The sequence below is a fragment of the Gorilla gorilla genome, chromosome 19 (genome assembly GCF_029281585.2).
Source record: "Gorilla gorilla gorilla isolate KB3781 chromosome 19, NHGRI_mGorGor1-v2.1_pri, whole genome shotgun sequence".
Taxonomy (NCBI): Eukaryota; Metazoa; Chordata; class Mammalia; order Primates; family Hominidae; genus Gorilla; species Gorilla gorilla.
Window position 1 is genome coordinate 54,809,432 of NC_073243.2, and position 12,561 is coordinate 54,821,992.

The following is a 12,561-nucleotide window of genomic DNA, read 5'->3' on the forward strand; positions in this document are numbered from 1 at the left end:
AGAGTTGAGAAGCCTGGGGCTGGGAACTATGGAATCATTTCCTTTCTCACTTCAACCCCTACTCCTCTACTCACTGCCCATTCTGCTCCAGCCACACTGGCCTCTTGCTGGTGTTCACGTACATCAAGCATACATCAAAGGGCTTAACTGCCACCTTCCCTGTGGAGGCCCTAGACCATCATATCCATCTGCCAATTCTATTGTCTTTTCTGCTTTGTTTTTATCTTACAGACTTGTCACCATCTGATAAATTTAATTGTTGACTTATTGTCTATCTCCCCACACTAGAATGTAAACTCCATGAAGGCAGGGGTGTCTTTTTGTTCACTATATCCCCTAGTGCTTAAAACAATGCCTGGCATGTAGTTAGCGTACAATTAATATACGTAAATGCATGTATATATAAAATCTCAACTTTTCCCCCAACACACTAAATTTTATAGAAACACTAGTAGATAGCTCTCCATGACAATGCAGTGAAGAACATCTCAAAACGTCCTCCTAGGTTGTGGTCCAGGGCTCAAGATTTGCTTCACCAAATTGTCTAAATTAGAAACAGCTTATGCATTTGATACTGACCTTCTGCAAATTTATTTTCCAGCTCAGTGTTTCCAATGGCTTTTGCTGCTTGACACATTTGTCGAAGCAATTCTTCCAGGCGCCTCATACAACGAATTATGCTGCCTGGATAGAAAAGGAACAAAACACTGGTAAAATGGAAATAATCAGGAACAGCAGAATTTTTGTTAAGAGGCAAGGCAGGGGAACACAGGATAATTAATAGTACTTTGAGGGACTTCCCATGAAGTAAATCATGGTTAGGTACTGGAGAAAGCTACAAAGATGAAAGGCTTAACTCCCACCTTTGACTAATGGTAGAGACACCTGTTTATTACTAACATGCTGACACTTGGTATTAAGTAGGAAAACAAAATGCCCTAGAAGGAGGGAGCAACTTTGGGTGAAGGCTGCAAGGATGACATAATCTGTGTCTGTAAGAACCAGGCAGTATCTCTCAGGCAGCAGCAACAAGGGAAGGACCACCACGACAATGCAGAAAAGCCTGGCAAACCGCAGCTATTCAAGGACCCTGAGTGTGGCCTAGTGAGGCATCTGGACACCATCCATACCATCTCATAGAATGCAACAGACTGTTTTTAGCAGGAGAGTAACAAGATAAAATTTGTCATTTTAAAGGTGCATTCATTCTTCTTGACCTTAGATTCTTTCATTAGTACGTTCTTTACACAGTGTTCTCAAGGAGCACAAGGAAAGAAGCCTTTTCCCATGGGTCTAGAATCTGAGAAAAGTGTTTGTATCAAAGCTGAAGCTATAAACATAGTTTCACTTTTGCTAGACTTGTGCAAAGAGGGGCAGAGATTGTGAGATCCTTTCTCTAAGTGCTACCTGCCTAAATCTAAAACGCTTGTGACTTCATTTTTAATATATGAAATACATTAGGAATACCAGTTCTCAAAATGCAATCTGTAGGAACAATGAACTATTTACACTATTAACACTATTATTAAATTAATAATAATTATTTGTTATTTCTATTCTCAGCTGCTAGGAATGCAGGCTCCAATACTGCCTTGCAATGAAACAGGAAATCCAACTGCAGAAACTTCTGGGTGTCGAGAGAGGGTAGGAATTGGGATAGAGAGGGTAATGTCATATTACCTATGCAATCAGATATTAAATGTTTATGCAAACAAGTATATCCAAAGATAATTAAATTAGGTAGTGGCTCAAAATGTAACTAGATTTTTACCTGAGACCAGATTCTCACTGGTCATTTAGGATTGAAATGAAATCCTTTACAAAGTCCTCTGCTGCATAGGGCATTAAAGAGCCAGACACATTCTCAAACATTGTTTTGACTGACTGCAAATGTGTACCAAGAAACACAATGTGATATTATTATTTCACAAATTTTAGTAACTCGTTTTAACCAGAATCTGCAAAAGTTATCAGAGACCAAACCACACGAAGTAAATTACTAAGATAAAGAATAAACTAAGGCAAGTAAATGCACATTCAGGCCAGAGAGCACTGTCATGTCACATTTTGTAAACATCTCGACTCAATTTCTGGAAACTTTAGTTTCGACACAGTTTCAGGTAACAAGCAAATGAGGCCAGTAGGCACAAGGTTGCATATACAATGACTGTGGTTGTTGCCCACAGAGTCTCATCAACAAATCACTGGGTATGTGCACAAACACTAACTGTCCAGAGCTGCCTGAAACATAGAGGCTACTCCCCCCAGGGATTAATGAAGACTGATGATTAAGTAGTGAATTGTCTAGCATCTCTCCTACCTACTACAGTTCTCTGTAATCCAAGGGCTCTTCTTACACCCACCTTTATAAGTCATCCTGCCTCATCAGCCTAAGTGCTAGACAAAAGTTTCAAAGCCACGACCCATCATAGGCTAAATGAAGCTGACCAAAACCGAAACAAAACAAAACCACATTAACCTACTGGTTTGTTACAAAATTTTTTTTTTGGTCCTGCCAGAGTAGAAAGAGAAATCCAGCTCTTTCTAGTTATTGTCTTTAAAAAATTTTTCAAATAGTGGTAAAATATAAAACATAAAATCCACCTTTTTAACCATGTTAAAGTATACAATTCAGTTACTGCCCTTTTTTATATTCAGGTTTACTACATTCTGGAAGAACTCACATGGAGACAGAATTCACACACCATAAAATTATTTTAAATAAGTGTGCAACTGAGTGGTTTTTAGTATATTCAGACTTGTGTAACCATCATCATTATCTAATTTTAGAGCATTTTTACCACCCCCAAAAAACCTTGTTCCCATTAAGCAGTTACATGTCTTCCTGTCCCTCCAGCCCATGGCAACCACTTCTATGCTTTGTCTCTATGAATCTGCTTACTCTGGACATTTCATATAAGTGAAATTATACACTATGTGGCCTTTGTATCTGCCTTCTTTCAACTTAATGTGTTTAAGGTTTGTCCATATTGTAGCATGAGTCAGTATGTCTTTTCTAACTGAAAGCTGTTCCATTTAATCTTTATTACAATGGAACACCTTGCCATTAAAAATGGCAAAAACCACAATTACTTTGGCACCAACCTAATATATACCACAATTTATTCATCTATCGATGGACACTTGGGACTATATGCTTTTATTTAAGAGCATTTTAATAAACATCAACCTTACCCGGTTGATGAACAAAACAGCATCATTCTCATTAAGGAGAGAAAGCAGCAGATTTTCCCGAACAGAACTTCTGCCTTCAGCTTTCTGGCATACCCTAAAGCAGTTTCCCACAGTTCATGCTCTGACCCGAATTTAATACTCCTATCCAGCCTGGCCTGAGGTTAGAATCACACATGTATCTTGCAACTACTTGCCGCTAAACCCCAGCTTAGGCTGAACCCTTTCTTGAGAGCAGAGACTATTGCTCACACTGTTAACTAGCATGGTGCCTGATTCCCACTAGGGTCTCAGAATTATTCATTAAATGAGTAAGTATCAGGTACTAAAACTGTGCCAAAATGTAAAGACAGAAACAATTACTAATAAATTGTTACTGTATTATTATCAGCAAGAATACTTTTAAAAGACAAATCCACTGGAAAACCACTCATGACACTGATGATGCTAAGAAAGGGTTAAACTGCTACTTGAAAGGCATGTGAGAGAATGTGTGTAGTGGGGACAGAGTTGAGGAATGCAATTCACAGTATTTGCTTTCAAAACGTGGCATACAGAGGGAGCAGGAATGAAAAAAAAATAAGCATATGGCAGGCAGAGGTACAGTAAATAGTTTCAAGAGATAATTCATCATAGAAGCTTTCCTAATGACACTTGCTCAGTGGAAAGCAAATCCTTTGTCATCCTTCATAGTTAAGAGTACAATATTGTTTATGTAGAGTCAGAAATAAATAGTAACAGCCTCTGGATTACTTGACTAAAACCCTAGGCATCAGCCCATACAAATAGTTTGTTTAAACTATCATTCAAATTTAGTTTAATGGAAATAAAAAACAGCTAAATTCTGTCATTTTTTTTTTCCAGGGTGATAACAGAATAAATACTTAGTCTTCAAAATTTCTCAACTGAATCACAATATGAACTTTTCTTTTGCATTAGACATCCCGCAAACACATGGTTTTAATCATTATAGTGTTAACTAGCCTCAGTTAATGTTTGAAGAATACTTAAAACTACTTCTGAGGCTCAGGATATGAAATGACCAGACACTTTTATTTTCATATGAAAAGAAAATTAAGAATCTTATTAGGAACAAATATGGTTTGCACACAGCACATTAGAAAGTTCCAATGCAATTACTGTCTGCCTATAAAAACAGACACACTGTACTGTGTGCTACAGCTTTGATTACAGTATTTTTCCAATCATAAAACGTGTAGGCCAGCTGCAGTGGCTCATGCCTGTAATCTCAACACCTTGGGAGGCTGAAGCAGGTGGATCACTTGAGCCCAGGAGTTTGAGACCAGCCTAGGCTTCATGGTAAAATCATATCTCTACAAAAATTAACAAAAATTAGCTGGGCATGGTGGTACATGCTTGTGGTCCCAGCTACTCTGGAGGCTGAGGTGGAAGGATCACTTAAGCCCGGGAGATGGAGGGTGCAGTGAGCCAAGATCACGCCACTGCACTCCAGCCTGGGTGACAGAGCCAGACCCTGTTGCAAAAAATAAAAAACAACCACATACAATAACGAGATGAGGAAGGAATGGCTATTCTTGAAATGGAAGCACTATGTAACACTGTAAAAACAAAAGAGAGAAATACTATCCTAAGAAAATGAAGGTTCTCATTTTTTGCTACTTAAATCAAAAAATAGTTTTAAGGGCGAATACATAGTATATCCCAATTTTTAGAAAGGTTTAAGCTCATCTACTGGCTCACACACAAGAAAAACATAAAAATTATGCAGATGTTAGATCTAATTTCAAGTTAGAGCTAAAAAACTGAATTTCTCAAATTTTCAAACTGAAATTTCAAGCAAACTGTGATGTAGAAATAGCCCCTGAGTAACTGAAAGAGGACAGAATAGACTTCAGGAATGCTGGTATGCTGTGGAAAAAGTCAACTCATAGGTGGCATCTAGTATGAGCTACAAACCATCTTCAATTTGGCAGTTTAGGATTTATCTTCCATACTGTGATAACTTCTACTTAGGTAGAAAGAACAGAAAAAATAATCCATAAAGACAATTTTATATGAATTCCTAGATTAAAAAAAAATATACTCATCTGACAGGCCAGGTCTACTGCCCTTGCTTTTTACTTTTCTTTTTTTCTTTTTTGTTTTTTGAGATGGTGTCTCGCTCTGTCACCCAGGCTGGAGTGCAGTGGCACAATCTCAGCTCACTGCAAGCTCCGCCTCCCGGGTTCACACCATTCTCCTGCCTCAGCCTCCCGAGTAGCTGGGACTACAGGCTCCTGCCACCACACCCAGCTAATTTTTTGTATTTTTTGTAGAGATGGGGTTTCACCGTGTTAGCCAGGATGGTCTCGATTTCCTGACCTCCTGATCCGCCCGCCTCGGCCTCCCAAAGTGCTGGGATTACCGGCGTAAGCCACCGTGCCTGGCCTGCTTTTTACTTTTCTAAAAAAAATAAAAAATAAAAATAAAAATAAAAAAATAAAAAACAAAAAGCTACTCTCTGCCATGTGCCACTATTGTTTTATGTCATTGTGTTCTGATTCAGAGAAGCAGATATTATACAAATATGAGTACTGTATTAACAAGTCTTATTATTAGGCATTGAACAGTTACTAGTTTCATCCTTATGTTCCAAAAAGATGTCAGACTGAAGACTGGTGGTGCTCTATGTGATCGCCCTAGTGCTGCTGAAACACAATTGTCATATACCAACCTGTGCTCCTGTTTTAAGCAATTTTCATCACTGAGTACACATCATCCCTCTTCTCACTGACTCGGCTAAACACCATTAACTATTAGAGATGTTGCTAAACATCATCTAGGATTAGAGACCTGTTTAGTATTACTCCAAGCATGACTTTTCTGTGGATGGAGATGGTATAGTCTAGTGTAGGGGTTAAGAAATTTTCAGGTGATCCAAAATTTAAGCATAAGGTATTATGGTGCTTAACTGAAGTTACATGTAGTTACAGAGACCAGAGTTTAAATCATCGTGCCCTCACATCACCTTGGCCAAACTGTTTACCATAGTCTCCTTGTGCAAAGTGGAGATAATATGTACCCTGAATTGCTATTTGGTGATTACATGTAAATTATACAGAGCTCTTAGCATAGTGTTCGGCATATAGTACTTACTGGGCAATGACTTTCCCAGTAACAGAATACAGAATTCAAAGGATGCTTTGGGACTGTTTGACTAAATGATCATTTAGAGGAGGCTGAGAAGTTTATAAACCTTAGAAAAAATATGTAAGATACAACACCATAATTTAAAAATGGGCTATAAACTTTAACATTAAAAACCTTAAAACCCATAAAGTTCAATGTAGTAAAGGCCCTCAGTTTAAGTTTTTAATATTCTGTTGCAGAGAAGTTTAACCTATGCATCATAAAAATAACTGATTCATAAAATCAGTAATCTATTACTTCTTTAATAATATCAGTTGAAAGGCCTACAATATTTGGCATGTTAAACATGTAATTTTTCTCAAACTAAACCTATAAGCAATAGTAGCAGTTCTTATTATAATCTCTATACAGAACAAACTCATTTATTTTCATTTTTAAGAAAGTTCAATGTAAATTATCTCATTCAGTAAATACAACTGGCCATTTATAAACACACAAGCCAATCTTTTCCTACTGAATGCAGCATTTTTAAATATGGTTTCGTTTAAACAGTCTACTTATTTTTTTGCTTCTTATAATTCACTTATAATTATTCCTTATATTTCTTTTGCCTTAATTTTTTCATTTAAAATTTCTCTTCAGTTGAGTAACAATTATTCTTCAGTCTCTTAAAATCCTGCTCATTAAATTTAATCTGATTCATGCTGCAATAACAGTCTGACTAAAGCCAAGTCAATTACATATGCAATGACTGATCATTTTCAGCTCTGCTATTTTTAGTGGAATTATATAGCTCACCAGGAGAACAAAAGTGAAAAGGAAAAATACCCACATAAATATGACTTCTTAGGGTCATCTGCTTGTGACTGTAGAAATTCACAGAATTACAACTGCACAGAATTATACAGTTTAAAATAGTTTCTAAAGGACTTTCTAATGAACAGACTATGCTTATTAAATAATACAAAGAATTTGTGGAGAATATTTTTTAATCTATATAATAGGGAGAAGATTTCATTTAGTTACCAAATATTAAAAATACATATTATACTTGTTTAATTAAAACAATACCATCCTAACTGTATTTCTTATACTGTAAATATATATGTGTAAAATTTAACCATACCTTCAAAGACATCTGTCATTTTGCAGATATGGGCAAATGTAGCTCCAGTTGCCCAGGTATATACTACATCCATTAAGTGAGGTTTAAATGAGCTTAGATAAGTTTCCTCATCAATTTCCAATTTGGCTTCTGCTGAAACTTTTGCAATTCTTTTAGCACATTCCTTTAAAGATAAAAGAGTTAAAATTCCTTACTTATGATCTCCCACATCACTTTATTCTTTAGGTTTCCAAGCCAATATTCCAGGAGGTCCCTTTTTCTTCCTAGGTATTATGTCTGCAATGTGGACATTCTGCTCCTAAGTAGGCACAGTGCCTGTTCCATTGCAAAGTGATTAAACGGCCAATCTTTCCCATTATGTTGAGGTAGTTAACTAAGAAAAATGTATCAAGAGCATGCTTTTCAGTCACTGATACCTTTTCAACAAAGAAACAGAACTCTTCATTAAAATTATTCAAGAGCAGCATTTAACTAATCTCTAATTATTTACAAAACAGATTTAGAGAAATACAAATCCTAGAGCAAAATACATTTTTCCACAACAATGCTTAAAAATGTACATATCTTCATATTGTTTTCCTCTAAGTTGAGAAACTTCATTCTTCTTTACTTGGCAATCTAAAAGGCCAAAAACTCCTAGGCCTATGAAGACTTTGCTGGTTCTAGAAATTTAAATTTCTTAGTGATTTTAAGGCATGTTACATGTTCCATTGAACTGGCCTTTTAATTTTAATCAGAATTTTTTGAATTATTATTTTAAAAATATTTTAACTTTTATTTTAGGCTCAGGGGTTCATGTACAGGTTTCTTATCTAGGTAAACTTGTGACTCAGGGGTTTGGTATATAGATTATTTAGTCAGCTGAGTGCTAAGTATAATATGCCACAGGTTTTTTTTTTCTTTTTTCTTCCTCAACCTCTCCTTCCTCCCACTCTCCTCCCTCAAGTAGGCACCAGTGTCTGTTGTTCTGAAGGGGCCTTTTTATGACACATTTTTTTGTTCCTCTCTTGTAATTCCTTAGCTCATCTTTCCTTGTCTTTGTCTAATGTTGAACAGACAGAAAAAATCGGCTTATCCTATGAAAATAGTAAGAGAGAAATTTATTACTATAAACTACTGTGGCTTTGAGGACCCAGAGATAATTTCTTATGATAAAACAGATTTTAAAACTTTGTTATAGGCTGGGCACAGTGGCTCACATCTGTAATCCCAGCACTTTGGGAGGCTGAGGTGGGAGGATCACATGAGCTCAGGAGTTCGAGACCAGCCTGGCCAACATGGTGAAACCTCGTCTCTACTAAAAATACAAAAATTAGCTGAGTGTGGTGGCAGGTGCGTGTAATCCCAGCTACTCAGGAGGCTGAGACAGGAGAATCGCTTGAACGTGGAAGGTGGAGGTTGCAGTGAGCCCAGATCACGCCACTGCACTCCAGGCCTTGGTAAGAGAGCGAGACTCTGTCTCAAAAACAAAACAATAAAACAACCAAACTTTGTTATAAACCAGAATGAAAAAATGTGCAAAAAATTAAAAATAAACTAAATCCTAGTCCTTCAAGATACCATTATCAGTACTGAGGAAGAAAATGACACATGCACTGAGCTGTCAATACAGCCTATTTACATTATGAAGTTTTTAATCTCTGTTCACAACAATGCTATACAGTTCATTACAATAATGGGAAGAAATACTGTTTAATTATTAAAGTAAAAATCAAAAGAGATGTTATCAGAGTAACATTAAATTACATGACTGACATCAAGTAACATTTAATCCTTATAGGTTATCTCTGTGAAGTGATAAACTACTATGATTAGATTATCAAAAATGTTTATTTTACAATCTACTATTCATAAAATATGTAGTTCAAAAAAAAAACAAAAACCTTACCTGCATTTGACGAAGTGGTCCTGCTAATTGTTCTGTTAATTTGGGCATCTCACTAGACTATAAAAGAAAAGGAAAACAAGATATAAAAACCCACGTTTAAAGTTATTGGTTTTTCACACTACCTGTTTTAACAAATTAAAGCTTGCAAGATAGTCACATATCAAATTATAAGACCTTAGTCATCAGCATTTAGAGTTTCTAATCAATTCAGTTTACACAGGCAAAATCACTATTCTTCTCATCCCAAATTATAATATTCTGTTATTACATTTCAGAGGAAAATACACCGCTAAATTTGCAAAGTGTGCTAACTAGCTCCTTTTTGTGATTACATATGGAACTGAGGGAGGGTAAATATTGTAAACATACATAGTAGTTTAGTTACATCAACATTAAAGGGTTTTATCATAGTTTAACTTTGAAACAGTTTTAGTTTCTAGGCAACTTTCAATCTGTAGAAACTGAAAAGTTAGAAACTGAAAACTCAGGATAAAGTACGTTAAAAATAGTGTCCCTAATTTTTATTTTACCCAGATGTTCTAACAAAGTATAAGACAGCTAAAAGTTTAATCTGAGTTTCAGTATTCTTAGTATTGCTTTCCCACAGCTGAAAATTCTGTCAATTTCTGAATTAGATAATGGAGTTTCAGGTCTACACTAAGTAGCCAAATTAAGTTGGACAAGCTGCTTAAATTCTGTGTACTGGTTTTCTACCCTGTCAAAGAAAAATAAAACCAGATCCTCAAAATGAGTAGGCTTATGATGAGAATAACAGACATTATTTGTGAAGAAATTTTTGACAAAGGTAGTTACTGTACAAAAATAAAATTACTATAAGAATGGTATGTATGTATGTATGTATGAGACAGGGTTTAAAGTAATTATGGCTAATTTTTTTTTTTTTTTTTTTGAGACAGAGTCTCACTCGTTGCCCAGCTGGAGTGCAATGGTGCAATCTCGGCTCACTGCAACCTCCACCTCCCGGGTTCAAGTGATTCCCCTGCCTCAGCCTCCTGAGTAGCTGGGATTACAGAAGTGCCACCACGCCCAGCTAATTTTTGTATTTTTAGTAGAGACGGGGTTTCACCATGTTGGTCAGACTGGTGTCGACTCCTGACCTCATGATCTGCCCGCCTCAGCCTCCTAAAGTGCTGGGATTACAGGCATGGAGCCACTGTGCCCGATCGCTAATTTTTTTTTTTTAAAGCAATTGTAGGCTAGTTGCGACATATCTGCCTTTATTTTAAGCACCAGTACTTATAAAGGACTTGATTTTGATTTGCAACATGTATATATGTATAATAAATCAAGAACCAGATTCCATATTATTGCTGCTAAAACCAAAAATTATTGATGAATGGCAAAAAAGCAAAATAGCCAGAATGACCTTAACATCTCAGTTAAATAAAGAACCCAAGACTGCGAAATGTCTTTGATATTGTGTCTATTCATGGTCACCAGTTACTCATCACATTCCTCTCTGCTATTCACTATAGGTGGAAGGCACCAGTCCTGATATGAGGAGGTTAACTGTGATTTTAACAATGTTCTCCCACCAGGTATGTACAGTTTGTTCCCTCATCTCTCCTGTAGGCCTCAATATAAGTTTCACTTCATTAGTGAGGCCTTTTCTAATCATCTTATTTAAAATAGTAACACCATCTCCCCAGTGATCTTTGATTCTTCTCACTTTTCTCCAAAAACCTTCACCCCTATTTGACAGAATGTATGTGTATTGTATTTCTTTATCTTCATCCACTAACATGTAAGTATCAGGAAAGCAAACATTTCTGCTGCATCTCTGGTGCTTAGATCTGTACACTGCCCACATTGGGTGCTTAATAAATTTTTGTATGCACTTGATCTTTATATTATAAAGATTTACGTAACCTTTTAAATATTATTTTTAAAATGTAGAGATAGTTTTATAAATACATTTTAAAATAGAAGTTATGATATCAAGCAAATTTCATCTTACTTATAACAAGTATTTTACTATATTTACTAGAAGACAACGTTCTTTTTGGCAGAAAACATTCTGTTAAAAGCATCAAGAAAAATCCACATGACAATTAGTACAATCTTCCATCTCAATGTTAAAAGGCGCCACCACAAGAATTGATGACACTGTATATAAAAAAAGTGTGGTTTCACTGAATAAATCTTAACTGTATATATTGACATCTTGCCCCAAGATTTAAGAGCTGTGGTTTAGCTTAACCAACTCCTTTGAAGAGGGAATATAATTGGCTTCTCAGAAAAAGGAACTATTGTAATAGTGCCAAAATATAAAACAAGAAGAACATGCAAATAATGAAAAGTAAGACAAAATTTGACATGGGTGGAAGACCACTTATCCCCAAACTATTTACAAACCTACATCTCTGAACCTTCCTATTCCAAGTAAGTTTGACAAATGTTCTTAATTATCTTTATCTTGGAAATTGATATAATAAAATTTTGAGCCTAAGGAAAAACAAACACAATATTTTATAAAGTAATGCATTCCTTTTGTATGCATATTTCATAGATGCATGGTAGGCAATCTCAGGAAAGCATAAACTGTTTTTGGATTATTGTCCTATTTGTTATCATTGCCACTAACAGCTGTGATTCTAATCAGTAATCAGGGACCTGAGAAAAGTACCCATCTACTTCAAGAAGTAATATATTTGATCTGATTAATAAATAGGGAAACAGTTAACAGGTAAAGAGACCAATTAAGTGTGGTTTCACTGAATACATCTTAACTGCATATACGGACATCTTGCCCCAAGATTTAAGAGCTGTTGAACTTAAAAAAAAACTCAACAGTTTGTTCTACACAATTTACTTAAAAGTTAAACTAAGTATGTATAGTAAAAGGTCCTCCAAAAATTTAGAATATTAAATTATTTTTAGAAGGCAGATGTCCTTGTCTTATTCTCATTCTATCCACTTCATCTACAATAAATAAAGTCTTAAATTTGAAATGCAAAACAATATATCTTACTTTTAAAAATGAATCAAACTGGTTTTTGGAATGCAGTACAAGGATAATTAGTGTTCTTATGTGTTCTATCCAGCACTTCATTTTTTGATTTCTTAAGAACTGTTGAAAGTGAATTACTCATATGAAAAAAACTGCTGCCAAACCAACAAGGATCTTATATTCACTACCTCAAACCGTGCCCATGAAAACTAATGTTTCAGTTCCTAGCAGGATGGACTGCTTCGTAATTATTCTTCAACACCGGGGAGGAGA

The 12,561-nt window shown here is 35.7% G+C and overlaps 1 protein-coding gene across 2 annotated transcripts in view; it reads right to left on the minus strand.

Annotated features, from left to right (window-relative positions):
- Window positions 1-12,561, minus strand: part of MTREX (Mtr4 exosome RNA helicase) — a 116,777-nt gene that overhangs the window by 1,426 nt on the left and 102,790 nt on the right. For both annotated transcript variants that reach the window (XM_019013314.4, XM_063700745.1), the window contains exons 24-26: window positions 9,318-9,374; window positions 7,430-7,592; window positions 580-684 (exon numbers count right to left, since the gene is read on the minus strand). In XM_019013314.4, coding sequence (XP_018868859.1) covers window positions 580-684; window positions 7,430-7,592; window positions 9,318-9,374 — 325 coding nt within the window. The remainder of the gene's footprint in view (window positions 1-579; window positions 685-7,429; window positions 7,593-9,317; window positions 9,375-12,561) is intronic.